General features: G+C 42.0%; 1 protein-coding gene across 5 annotated transcripts in view; it reads right to left on the bottom strand.

The window, feature by feature from the left end:
* Positions 1 to 14331, bottom strand: part of FRMD5 (FERM domain containing 5) — a 300772-nt gene extending 286441 nt beyond the window's left edge. For 4 of the 5 annotated variants that reach the window (XM_070237773.1, XM_023618632.2, XM_023618658.2 and 1 more), the window contains exon 1: positions 13975 to 14327. In XM_070237773.1, coding sequence (XP_070093874.1) covers positions 13975 to 14076 — 102 coding nt within the window. In that variant the 5' untranslated portion in view covers positions 14077 to 14327. Of the gene's footprint in view, positions 1 to 13974 lie in introns of all 5 variants that reach the window. The other variant, XM_070237783.1, reaches the window with a different exon arrangement.
* Between the last annotated feature and the right edge of the window lie 485 nt (positions 14332 to 14816).

Raw genomic sequence — 14816 nt, 5'->3', positions numbered from 1 at the left:
AGTAAACAGAGTGTATCCTCTAGAATGGGATACACCTTTAAAAAAAAAAAGAAAAATTAAAGTTGTATTATTAACATATGTAGCACAATAATCTGCATGAAGTGGAGGAAGGGCTAAAGGGAAGACCTTATCAGCATTTAGTAAGTACTATTCAAGGGAGATTTAAAAAACTGATTCTGGTAGATACATAATTACCAGAACTCTCCTATGGAACAGAGAGAGTTTATAAGGCTTTTACACAACCTAGAAGAAAATCCCTCAAAACTATTTGATTCCCTTTACCTTCCAAAACAACTTTCTAATTTGGTTTTCTGAAGTTTCTGATCCTAAAAGCAGCTCCTCCAATGGCAGAAACTAGTATTCATTACCCCACTATAATTAACAAACTGAGATTCTGCATTACAAAAAAGCTCTTAGGGTTTTGATTAGCATGAGTCAATCCCCCAGAATCTGATCTGTGTTGAACAAGTAGATAAACTATATTTTGTGTTCTGCAAACCTAAGGGCCAAGTCACAGACTGAAGCAGTCACCAAGCTCTTCCTTTGACATCTCTATCTTTAAAAGGAATATTTGTATTTATAAAGAATATCCTTCACAGAGGGAAGACAAAGAAAAACACTGTTGGGCCATGGACAAATTTCTTGTAAACTATAGAATGTTTGAGCTAAAAGAGACTGGAGGGGTCTTCTATTTGAACCTTCTCATTTTGCAGGTGAGAGGTCAAGTTCACGTTAGACATTAAGTTACCTCCTCAAGGCCTCAAAGTTAATCAGTCAGAGAGGCATTAACACAGGTCTCCTGACTCCCCCAAGTCAGTGTTTCTCCCATTAAACTACACTGCCTGCTTCATCCCAAAACAGTAGGAACAACTCTGAGGTCATACAGAACTGAGTTTGAATCCCAGCCCCTCCCCCACTGACTAGCTGTGTGACAGGTAAACTATTTAACATCTCTAAGCCTTATTGTAGTCATCTGTAACTGGGGACAATAACGTTTTCTATTAAATAGGTAGGATTAAATGAAAGAATGCACATAAAGTGCTTATCACAGAGCCCAGAACACAGTAAGTACTCAATACATTTTTTAATGGATCAATTAACACATATTACAATTAAAATATGTAACACGGACATCACACCAAATAACTCCAAAATACAATAATGGCACCATGTTATGATATGCATAATTTGTCAGTACATTCATTTTCATTGTAATTACTTATGTCAGAGAAACACAAGGAGAGGAACTGAGTCAGAAAAAACAAGGATGCAAAAAAGACCACCAAGGTATCATTTCTAAACCCTTAGTTCATCTTTTTATTAGAAGATAACTGACTTCATTTTAAAGTGTCATGTCAAAATTTACCCATTTATAAATAATCCTACATAATTTTGAAAGGTAACTGGATCCTAATCAAGTGAGAAAACTTTCTATAGTCATTCTGAATGATAAATCCTAACTAAATAATAAATATATATGCTCAGGAAAACTAATCATCTTTTAAAAACCTATTATAATTACGGACTCACAAGAAGTTGTAAAAATAGTATAAAGATGTCCCAGGTATCCTTCACCCAGCTTCCCCCAAACGTAACATCTCATATAACCATAGTACATACCAAAACCAGGAAAATGACATGTGAATTGAGATACAATTGATATCATAAGATTACTATTTTAAAGTGTAAAATTCAGCAGTTTTAGTATATTCCTAGAGTTGTGCAGCCATCATCACTAACCACCTATTAAAGTGACCGTAACATAACTCTAAAGACCAGAAAAACCCGATGTGTTCATTTTTTTTAAATCTATTTAGCTCAAGGCCTATACACTTGCATTATTAACAATCTACTTTATCAGAATTAACATTTTCATTCATGCACATCTACAACCAACATTTATGGAGCCCCTAGATGAGACCTTAGATACTAACCTTACCAAGATATGATCTCTGTCCTTCCAACAGTTCAGTCTAGTGAGAGGCAGACATATGAGTAAATATTTACATTTCAATGTGGTAAGTGCTATAATAAGGTCCCCAAGGCACTGCCCAGCCACACTGGGGAGGGAGTCTACCCTGGAATAAGGAGGTGACAAGAGGCTGATGATTCACGCAGCATGAGAAAATGCATATGGAGGACGACAGGAGACAAGGTTGGAAAGGGAGGCAGCAGAGAAATCATGGAAGGCCTTCTATGCCTTGCTAAACAGGCCGTTATCCAGTAGGCAAAGAGAAAAGATTGAAAGATTTTTAAATGATCAGAGTTGCATTTTAGAAGCATGTGAAAGGTAGGAATGGGCCCACTGCTCCACAGGAGGGTGAAACCTAGATCATTTGGACCCCATATCTGGCAAGCACAAATGGAGAACCAGGGAAGGCAACCTCAGAAGCTCTGATTTCTGCCATCACAGGCTACAGTCGAAAAAGGAAGACAATTCATTGAGATCCCTATCATACCTCGAAAACACCTGAGCTCTTGTGGCTTCTTGGAAGTTCCCATCTCATCCCACCTGACAGAAAAAGCCTGACAGTGAGGAGTCCGATTCAGTCTGGCATGCTCCAATAGAACCCTGCTGGTCATTAAAATATTGAAGTATTTCTCTATGAGTCGGCAAACAGCCGCTGCCCTGAGAGGCTTCTCCTCTCTTCCTTGGGACCACCCCCAACCCCACCTCCCATAATTAGCTTTATAAACAGTGTCTGGCCCAGCAGAGGCCCCTAGACCCAGCTCCAGAGCACTCTGGCAGTCTTGGTCAGTGAGGCACTCACATGACTCATTGATTGTTGAATATTTTAAATATCAGCCCCGCATGAGGGCCAAGCCCAGAGAGCTCCCTTAAACCACTAAGCCTCTACTATCACACACAACCACAACAACAAAAAATAGATCTTCAATATTCATTCATTATCCCCAACCTGCTGCTCCAGATTCTGACCAGGTATTTCTGCTTAAGGCTCATCTCGCTCCATCGCAAATGTTTCTCTGATTTTGAGCTTTTCTTTGTCCCTTTAGTCAACTATTTTAACTCTCCCTCCAGTTTCAGTGACTACAGCTATCTAGAGTAAAGACTCCTAGCCATGAGCAATGCCCCCACCATGTCCACCCAATTTCTAAGTACCAGACCCAAAGTCACAGTAGACACAGTATCGTTTCTATTAATCCATCAAGAAATAATTGCAAAAAACAGAAAACTATAGACATATAATAGTCCAGCCCCAAGATGTCACTTTATACAATACAGATGTTTGTTTGTATTGTCTCAGGCTCCAGTTAATTAAGATATACAACACTCTTGTGTTGAGCAATGAAATTAAAGCCCACACATCACATTATGCTTTAGTGTATATTTACACACATTATGATTGCACCTTTTTTAACACCTCCCACCACCAACAACATAAGGTGTGGCCACCACACCAAGCATTTAACCATAAGCAAAGGTATACCTTAGCAGTGATGGCAATTAGAAATGGTAAGAGGGCCCACCAGGTGGCAGAGTGGTTAAGTTCACATACTCCGCTTGGGAGGCCCAGGGTTCACCGGTTCGGATCCCAGGCATGGACCTACATACTGCTCATCAAGCCATGCTGTGGTGGCATACCAAGTACAAAATAGAGGAAGATTGGCACAGATGTTCGCTCAGGGCCAATCTTCCTCACCAAAAAAATAAAATAAAATAAGAGATTGTATTAAATGAGTGGCTCAAAGTATAAATTAGCATACAACAAAGAAGAGATGGACAGAAGAACTATCATGTCAAGAAAGATGGTAGAAAATAAAATTATGGCATTCAGGAAATGAAGAGTAACGAAAGTTTTTCCACTTCTTTTGTTAGTTTCTTTCAACCAGAAACTAAAGGTATCTTATGCGAGATATATTATTAGAAGGAATAGTCCATGATATTTTATAATGACACACTAAAAGATCTAATTTGCAGAAAGACAATATAGTATCATTATATCTGTCTCTTAAAAATAATCAGACTGTCTAGTGTACCCAATATCAAAAATCAGAATATGGGGGGGCTGGCCCAGTGGCACAGTGGTTAGGTGCACACGTTCCGCTTCGGCAGCCCAGGGTTCACCGGTTCAGATCCCAGGTGCAGACATGGCACCGCTTGGCAAGCCATGCTATGGTAGGCGTTCCACATAGAAAGTAGAGGAAGATGAGCACAGATATTAGCTCAGGGCCAGTCTTCCTCAGCAAAAACAGGAGGATTGGCAGCAGATGTTAGCTCAGGGCTAATCTTCCTCAAAAAAAAAAAAATTCTTAGATGTGCTTTCTGTACTATGGATATTTGTTTAAACAAGTTTATCTAAATTATCCAAGGTATATTTAAAATAAAGATATTGTTGACTTTTCAGATCAGCTCTGCTGCTTATAAAATCTGACGTTGCAACAGTTGGTTCAGTATCTTATCAGGTCCTGCAGCTACACCAAACTCCTATTCACTTTTTTTTAAAACCTGTTTCACATGTACTAGAATCTGAAGCTGGGCATAGATTGAAGAAGTAGCATTGTAATTTGGGAATTTGGGGACTATCTTACTTTTTGATCAGATTTTTCTCTCTCAACAGTCAAATTTCTTCTGGGTGGCCTCCCAAAGAGCTGATGGAATCTTCTGTTGTACAGATGAGTGTGTACTGGGAAACTGCAGGCTCAACACACCTCATAGCATGCCGGGCATCACTGCCGGTCCACGGACTCCTTCTAACCTACAAACCTCGGGTTCCATAATAACTCTGGGGGCTTTTGGATTTTTCTAGGGGTGAAGATCTGAAAGAGGGCAGGCTGGATGCTTTCTCCAAGTAGAAGTACTTGAGATCCTTCAGTGAACTGATTAATTCTGCTTCCTTGTGTTGTGATCAGTGTTCTTATCCACTTGGCTCACGTCTGACAAAACAAGAATCTTAGTGGCACCTCCTGCCTAGAGTACTTGGAATCTTTTGGGACTCCTGAAGCCTCTTTCCACTTAAGCGTCCTTAAATTAAAATTAGGCTGGGCCCCAGACCAGAGGCCCTTGAGTTAAATCAGGCTATAGAGAAATAAGGCTCTGTAGCTGTCTGGAGGCAAAGGCTGTCTGACTATGGAGTGCCTGGATGGAGTATCAGACTAGGATGGTTCCTAATGATTTTGGCTTTTTCCTACTACAAGTTCAATGAACATGGCCAGGCATTTGAGTGTGCCCTGGGGCATGCTGTTTTGATGTACCACTATTCCTTTCAGGTCTTGGGTCTGTGGGCCTTTGCTAATCTGGCTCCCATAATACCACTTCACAGCAAGCCTCCTTAATCTCTCCAACTAAGTGGAGTGCCTGTATTGTCAGTCATTCCCCTATTCATCAGTCTTTAGACTATCTCTTCTTTTTCTCCTTTTCCAGAGCAAAATAACCTATTAGCATTGGCATTCTGCCGAACACTGAGTGCCCAAATGCCAAAGGTACTTTCTTGGAGGTTCCCATCCCAGAAGCTCCAGCCTGGCATTGTGTTAGTGCTAAAGTGCACCCTGTTTAGGACTGGGAACTTTGGAGCTGGCAGGCAGGGCTTCGCTGGGGAATCCAGGAAGCTCTCCTCCACCCTCTAGAAAAGCTGGTTCTGGTGGCCACTTAGGTTTAGGAGCAGAGATGCTGAAATGTGCCTTTTAGGGCTCCACAAGTCACATTTCTTGACTGTTAATGCACAACATAGGCTGCACTGTATCAGCCAAAAGATTTTCAAACATCAGGTAAATATTGGAATTCCATACCCTCTTTTTGTCAGATAACTAAATTGATGCCAAAGATGAGGTCTCTTGGAAATAAAATTCACATGTAGTTGCCACAGCCACAGAATTAAGATTGATATCTGAATCTACCTTTTCTTTATATGATGCCATTGCTTTGTGAAGATCTTAATTTATGTAATACAATTTTGGAGTGAGACTTAATTCAACACCAGCTTTCTATGTTTTAGTTTAGACTGAATCCTCTGAGCACATGAAGAATGAGTGAAATTTGCTCACAGTAGACTTCTGTTGTTTGACCCAACTGTACCAGAGTAAGTCAACTAAACTAGTAAAGGAAAGACTAAGTATATTTGGCTTTACATTTTTAGCTTTTCTTCCTAGAAGTAGCTTGCTGTTACCTCAGCCTGCAATGCCCTTTACCCATCCCCACAGCCATTTTTCTGCTTTTGGCAATCTTCCATGACCTAGTTCAAATCTCACCTCCTTTGAGAAATATTCATTAATTTCGAGTCCCCCACATTCGCACTGCCACAGGATATCCCCTTGTCCTGGCCCTCAATTCTATGCTGTTTTATAGTTCCCTATTCACACATTTGCAATCCCTCCTACAACAGGGGCCTTTACTCTTCCTATTTCCCCAGGGCTTTACATTGTGAAGATTTCTTTGAACAACATACAAAATAAATAATCATACTGTTTTTAGGTCAGGGAAGACAAAAATAAAACTAACCAATAAATACAAGAGCATCAAATTGCATTTATGACCCACTGTAGAATCTTTAGAATCCTGCCCACTTAAAGATAGATATGCATATCTGCAAATAACCTGACTTTTACCTTACAAGGTAGAGAATCATTTAAGGCCATTGAGAAGTAAATCAAAAGTTAGAAACGTGAGACTGACTCTTGGCTTCTCCTTCCCTATCACCTTTTATATCCAGTCAATCAATAGACTCATGAATTTCAGATATCTGTGTAACCCAGTAGTAGTGATTCTCAAACCTCTGCAAGCCTAAGACTCCCCTGGAAGACTTGTTAAAACAGACTGCTGAGCTCCATCCCCTGAGTTTCTAATTCACTGGGTCTGCAGTGGGGCCAATAATTTGCATTTTTAACAAGCATGCAGGTGAAACAGATGCTGCTCATCCAAGAACCACACTTTGAGGACCACTGCTTTAACCCATTCCCCATTCTATTTGCCTTGCTTTTAACAAGGTTCACAATATCTACAAAAGGAAAAAAGTCCCTGATTTGTGACACAGTAAGATGGCTCGAATAAGGCACAAGAATAACTAGGTTTGGTCCTGATCTTGAATGGTTTCCATTGGTGGCACTGGTTGTCTGAGGCTTTGAAATGATCCTTAATATACAAGAATGTGTCCTAAAGCATTTCTGGAGCGGTCCAGAGGGCCTCTAAATACGGACCAACAGATGAGGTCATGGTAATGCAGAGAGTCAGAAGTAGAGGAGGGGGAATGAAAGCTATAATCACTGTCAAAGGGGTGTTTTCTGTAGACAAGTGAATGGAGCTATTGTACACAAACTCAATGGTTGCCAAGCATGCAGCCCAATTATTTTGCCTGTATGAGCATGGCACGGAAGGATCTCCTCAGAGGACTTGATTCACACAAGTTGGTATTTAGTCTGACGGTAGCAAGCAAAAGCCTGGTGAATTTGCACCTAAGAGTCTTTAAAATGTTTCCTGCCTTCCACATCTAAGAGATGATACAATTAAGTTGGAAAGACCACAAAAGTAAACACCATCCTTAGAAATAATACAGCAATTACAACTGGTTAAAGACCACTACAGGTGCCTATCTTATTCAAAATATTGAAAACAATAACGAGGATCACATGGTGGCTTTGGGAAGCAAGAGATCCACAAGATAAATCTAGGGGTCAGCCTCCCAGAGAAACTGCTCTCCCTAGTCAATCTATCTTTGTCTCTACCTATATTTAAAATGTTTGTAAAAGTTCAAAAATTTGTACTGGCCACTAGGGTCTAGAGTCTTAAAGCAATGGAAGACCTGTTTCAATGGCTAGGATGGACATACAACAAGGTGTTTTGCTCCCTTAGGGGAAACATCATTCACCCTGCAACATAGGAACAGAGATGCTTTCATACTCTTCAAATTTCTCAGCTGTGTGAGAAAACCACTGAGGTGGTTGGCCTTAGCCCCAAGGGTCAAGGCCAGGAACCAGAGGGGCAACAACTGCCACTTTGCCTTCAGGAGAGCAGCATCCTCCTCCCTGAGCACTATATATGTAGGTGGGATACAGAAGCTGTGAGGTTGCTGCCATTGCCCCACGATAGTCATATCTGTTGTACAAGGTCTGCCTAGGCACAGCTGAGGAAGAGTGACCCACAGGAGGCTGCTCCATGAAACCGTCTGCAGAGTCAGAATGTTACAGATAAGGCTATCATAGAGAAGATGAATTCAACTTAAAACATACATAATTAGAAACAGGTTGTGAAGCATGGTTCACCTCCTGTTGGGGTAAGAGGTTAGAGAACGAGGCTGTGAGGAGGTCGTTTTATGTGGTACTGACTTAGGGGAAAGGAGTGAAGGAGATTTCTGCAGCTGTGGTGACCCCCTATGCTCAATATCCTAATTCTGCCAGACCTCTAACACTCCATGAAGCACTGCACTACACAGTATTCATTTGATCTAAGCCTTTTAAACCTGCAGAGATGGGGGGAGAGAAGGAGACCCAAAAGCCTTGAAATCCCAAGAGACCAACCAAAAAATCACAGGAGCTATAGACTGGAGCGCCACTAATTCAACAAAGGATGACTGAGGAAAGTTGTCAGAGACCTCAGAAGCTCCACAAAATACCACATTTTCATACTGCTCACCAGGGAGAGGGGTTGCAGAGCAAAATGGTTGGGAATAGGATGGGTTGAAACTATAAAAAGAGTTGTACAATTCTTAGAAAATGTTTCTCGTTTTCAGGCAAAGCAAATTTTAAAGTGTTGAAGTTAACGCAGCAATCATGTAGCACAAACAAATCAGAATATTTCTGAACTATGACCATGTAAGGCATTGAACTAGGTGCTATAATTCTGAAGGTTAAGATTTATAGCTTTCTTTTATTCTCTCCTTTATAAATTCTAAAGTATTTCCACCAGAAAATAAAGTTCTTCAAATAATCCAAAATACTTTAATATAGTAATCATTACATCATTGGTAAATTGCTTCTAAAACTAACGCTTTGCTTCTAATTTTGAGTTACACATTTAATACCTGCACATAAACCATTATAAATGTATAACAAAAATAACTAATTTTTGTCTTCAGGTTGTGTGATTTTATTTTGGCAAACATCTTTTTTTCAGCTGTGATATCAATGATAGCACAGACATGATGAACATATCTGGGCAATGTAACAGAAGACTCAAAAACTACGAGCTCTTTTATTATCCACTATATTGACGTGCCTCATCTAGCATATTCATTCCAAGCATTTGATAGAACGCAAATTCACACAAATACCCTTAAGTAAAATCTGCTGTGGTGAATGCTTCTAGGTTTCTTAGATGCCATGACTTCCTTAAACAGGACTTTCTCAAAAAGAAAAAGAACGAGAGTTTAAATACACATCTAGAATTTACCTTCTGTAGTAACAAGATTGATTTGCATTAGTTTTATATAATAAAATGTTTTAATATACAAATTAAGAAACAGAATACAAGTGCTTTTAGGATTCTGGAAGGCTAATTTTGGAACTTAGTTTCAAGAATTAGAGTCTGACCTGCTATTATAACAGAGATCCTGAGACAGCATAATTACTTTTTAAAATAAAGTTTTAAAAAGCCAATATTCATAAAAACACAACAGCTTTGTGGTTTTTCTCTGTGAATAAAATTATCCTAATTCTCTAGCAACGTCCTTTTACATTAATGAAACCAGGGATTCCACTTACCAAATATAAAGCAGAAGTTCTTAGAAACGACAAATCATGGTCCAGGCATCAAATGCTCCTCTAAAGCCAAAGACTTGGGGGGACAGAAGGAAAGCAAACCTTGAATTTTAAAGAAGAGTTCTAATAAAGAATCCACTTATGCCTGCCTTGGATTTTACCGTTTCATTAAGATTAATCAGAAATCATTCTGAGGGGACTTAACGGCTTAAGCTGATTTGTTTCCCAAAAAAAAAAAAAAGTAAAACATTTCTCAATTCTATTTTTGATTTGAACAGAATACGGTACAATGTAAAGACAGTATATTCGTCTGTTTAAATGCTCCTTAATATCTGTAATAATATTTCCAAATAATTTTCTCCTTACTGTGAAATAAGTATTACTATTCCCATTTTATAGATGAGGAAATTAAGGTACAGACAGGTAAAGTGACTTAGGAAGTCAGAATGGGCAGAGAGAACAAAGATGGGATTTAGGGACAAAAGGACCAGGGTTTAAATATAGGAGATCCACCTACTAGCTTTGAGCAAGTTCCTTCATCTGGGCCCGTCTTTCATCTGCAAAATGAAGATAATACCACCTAGCTCTCAAACGGCTGATATACAGTACAGCAAAGCACCTAGCAGAAAGCCTAGCACACAGTTAGCCATTCAACAAACATCGGCTCTCCCACCAATCCATAATCCCATTTTCTTCAGATGATACATGGTTATATAATCAACTCATAACGCTGCTGGGAGGTAGATGAGGTGATGAACACAGGTAGAGCGCCTGGTGAGAACAGGGCTCCATACATGTTCTCTCTCCCAGTAGTCCCTCCGTTACCCCAGGTGCCACAGTTTGAAGTGGCTGAGCCACAATCAAATCCAAATCTTGGTTCTATTACAGAACTGCATCCATACACACACATTTTATTTATGGTAGTATCTTATTTAACTGCAAAAAACTAATTTAACCTAGCTGCTTAATCAGTTGTTATTTTAATGTGTTCCCAGTAAAAATAAAATTCATTTCTGGAGTAGCTTTACTTTTCAGTAATTAGAAAAAAGTGATTAATATTTCTGACTTGAAAATATGTATTTTTCAATACATATTTCTACTGGCCTTTCTGTAATACATATTCTCAATATTTTACAAACTATTATAACCCAAAAGATAGTTAAAAATCTATTCCTTAGGATATTACATGCCTAAGCATTTAAATGACTCCATTTGATATACTGAGTTCAAAGATATTAGGTAGCCTTTTCATTTTTCCTATCTTCTCCCAAATAAAACAACAAAGTAAGGTAGCAAATGTAGTAAACAAATATAGGTATGCATAAATGAACCAGAAGTGTGAAAAATATGCACCAGGTCTGCATTTATGAGGCAATGACCTTCAAAACTGGCAGGGAGCTGTTAACAATGTTCTTCACAGGGGAACAATTATACTACAACCCTCCCATGTATACTTTCATATCTCATGGTCTACAAATATATTTGCATATCAGAAAGAATAAAAGAATGGTCTGGTAATTGTGGCAACTTTCACTGAGAGAATACAAGGCATTTTCATTACCTTAATAATCACATCCTAAATGCCAGATCAGTATAACTGCTGGAATATGAAAGTCTAGACCAAGACTTGGACAGAATATCCTGCAACAGAAATTTACCAAATGTGGCTATTATGACTCTAACCTGGTGATAGATATATTTCTGATTCTGTAACACCCAACTGGTCTCTGATTATATCTAGAAGCACTGAAGTCTTTCTAAAATAGATACCTTATTTGAAGAAAAATATGGCAAACAATACTTTAAGGAAAAGGAGTTCAAATTATCACCAAAAAAATTTTAAAATACGTGGTACTGAAATTCCTAAAATGTTGGGAATATTGCTTTAACCTAATAAGCAGCTCACAGTTCCTTTCCATTCTGATTTAAAAGACCTTGTGCCCAGTGTTTCACAAATAAGTGCGTGCACGTGCACATGCACACACACAATTATCTAAAGGGAAAATATATAAGAAAAGCTCAATCTCTAAATGCTCAAAAAAGCTATGCACACAAAATATTAATTTCACATAAGATACTGTCTTTTCTTACGTTTTTCCTCACATGGGTAAAAACAAAAGCAATTCACAATAGTGGTGCCAAAGAATGACAAATTTACATATACTTTAGAATGCCTGTGTTTTTTAGATTTCATGCAAGAATCACAGTGCACAATCATTAACACAGCTAGACAGTGGACACTTACTACAGTATGGTCATGTTACACCAACCTTAATTTTTTTTAAAGCGGTCTAAATTTTTATAACATTCAATTGTAATAATGTAAAATAAGACCAGCAAGAAAACAAACACAACCATTGTAGGATATAGCAAGCATAAATCCAGTAAGTCCTGCTTAACTTGAAAATGTTATTTTCTCAATAGTAACAAAAACTACCCACAACTATAACACCAACCAACCAACCTCAAAGGTTTCCACTAACTGGGAAATAACTAGTTGCCTTATTGTGATACCTTAAAACAACAAGGTTATCACTAGTTCAGTGGTGATGTTAATTGTATTTCACTTGTACTCTTTACAAGTAAAAGTTAATGACCTGCCCCAGAAATTTTATTTCACCATATACTCTGAAAGTATTTTTAGGACTCATGAAGTCTAAATCTCACACTGCCCTTGATGTGCTATTGTGTAAATGCTTTAAATTTTAAAACAAAAGGATAAAGACTTTAAAAGCTCTAGCCAATGTATTCAAATAGTAAGGATGTCATCTCAACCAATGTTTTCTCCTCCCCCACCAAAAAACAAAAAACTGCTCAGGACACACCAAGATACAGTAGAAACAAAAAGTAGCATGCCACTCATTCAGTAAGGAAATAACATCTCTTTATCATATTCTCTCTCTATTATATTCAACTACATCTCTCTATCACAGTCAACTACAAAAATCCTTTCACTTGATGGCTAGCATCTTTATGACTGCTTAATCTGTATTTAAGTGGCCTTAAAAAGAGATTTTGTTTTCTTTCTCTACCCTCCTGGATCTTTGGCAGCAGTCAGCACTTATGCCCAAGGCTGGTTTTGGGGTGGGGGGGGGGTGGGAGAAAGGAGAGAGAAGGCTGAACTGAGCACGGAGTCAGCAGAGAGCAGCTGCTCTCATACACTACCAGCGTCTTTCTCACACACCGCTATTTTCCGCTATTGAGCATTGTCAGCAAAAAAAATTAATGGGAGGTGGGGGGCAGGGAGACAAAGAGGGTAGGACCCGCGGCCGACAGTTTTTGTCTACCACATCTGAGGCGAGAAGCCCTCTCTTGTTTTCTGCTGCAAAAGCAAGGGATCAGGTGAGACCCCTCCGGGTCCAACTCAATTCGCTTCTCCATAAAGGGCAGTTTCCGGCAGTGCGCGCAGGATCCTCCGGCTGCCGAACTAAACACCGGAGCATTGTCAATGTTTTCCACCTCTGACTTTATAAAGGAGAGAGGTCTGTGACTGCATTCCTGGGAAAGACTACTACTCCTGACGCGCCACGCAGCAGCAGTGAAGGAACATAAGAGGTTGTAAAAATCCCTTCAAAAATACCAGGTTCTGAAGAAATGCTGTGCAGCATTATCGTACTGTTGGCGTTTTTTCTAAGTCACCGATTCTTTCGTGCCACCGCGAACCCTCAAATGGCTGGGACTTGTTGCTAAAGCCTTACCTCACGCCCCCCTGAACTGGCCAACACAATAAGATGTGGGGAGCGAAAGGTGGGAGGGGGGCCTAAATCTTTAAAGCCCAGAGGGCTGGGCTCCCTTCATAGGCCACTCTGCATGGGCTGCGCGTTCAGTTCTACCTTCTGAGAGCTCTGACTCACAAATGCTGGGGGGAAAATTATGACATACACCATTATCCTTCCAACCAAAGAGAGATAAGAAGAGCCAGCCAGCCGTCCTTGCCCAGCCGGGGAGCCAAAGCCTGCACCCCGCGACGGGGCGGCCGGGGCAGAAGCCTCCCGCCCTGCCCGCCTCCCTCCGGACGCCCGCGGAAAGCGCTCCCCACCCGCGGGGGTTCAAGGAGCCAGGATGGAGCGCCTTCACCCCAGGAGAGGGCAGGGGACGAGTTGGAGATCCGGGACGCGGGGACTCTCCCCGCAGAGGCGCCGAGCGCCCAGTGCGCGGCCCCGGACAGGGGCTCGGAAGGAGGCTCTCCGCACTGGGGCCGTCCGGTGCAGCCACGCGCGGACAAAGCGCTGGCGTCTGGGGCGACCCCCGAGCGGCGGCCGCGGGCCAAGTTGGCCAGACTCGGGGAACCAGGGGGTCCCGCGGGCGGGGCGGCGCGGCACTGACCTGGATGGTGCAGGTGTACTCGCTGTCGTCCAGCAGCCGCACGGTGCAGCTGTACTCGCGCTCCAGGCTCCTGCTGCTGCCGCTCATCAACCTGCTCAGCATCTTCCCGCCCGCCCGCCCCCGGGAGAGACGCGGCGGCGCTGCGGACCCCGGACCAGGCGCCCCTCAGCCCGGCAGCTCCGCGCCGGCCCCAGGCACCTGCACCATCACCCCAGCCCGGTCGCCGCCTCTGCCCCCTGGTGGCCCCGCTCCTCCTCCTTCTCCTCCTCCTCCTCCTCCTCCTTCTCCACCACCGCCTTCCTCCAGCCCAGAGCAAACGCCCCGCTCTATCTCCTCCGCGCCCCACTGCCCGTGCCCAGCTCTTGGGGCGGGGCCTCGGCCGGAGGGGGTCCAATGGGGGTCAGCGCGGCGGAACCGAGTGGCAGACGGTAGAACCAATCGAAACAGTGTACTGGGATGATGGACAGGTTGGGGAAGCAATCACGGGAATGCAGTCGGATCGAGCCAAGCAGGACCAGCCCCCTGGCGTCCCAGACGAGGGGCTATTATCCTCCCTGCGGTTCCTATAGACACTGTTTTCCCTCCCGCTGGCCAGGTGTAGGCGCTCGGCTGGATCATCTGCTGCGTGCAATACGTTTGGACTGTGCTTCAGGGGGCCAAGTCCCACACTGTGCAACGCCGCGGTTCCCGCCCTCTCGGGAGCCGGGGCGGCGCGAGATCACAATCCCTGCACCTGCAGAATGCAGGCACCTTCAGCTCCGGACCAGGCGGCTGCCCCCCACCTGCCCTGTACCCCAGCGTTAGCCCTACCGGCCTCTCTGCTCCAGCCCTCTTGTTCTGGA

This window comes from Equus caballus, chromosome 1, assembly GCF_041296265.1.
Source record: "Equus caballus isolate H_3958 breed thoroughbred chromosome 1, TB-T2T, whole genome shotgun sequence".
Classification (NCBI taxonomy): Eukaryota; Metazoa; Chordata; class Mammalia; order Perissodactyla; family Equidae; genus Equus; species Equus caballus.
The sequence above is the reverse complement of the archived record's forward strand: the minus strand, read 5'-3'. Positions and strand labels throughout refer to the sequence as shown.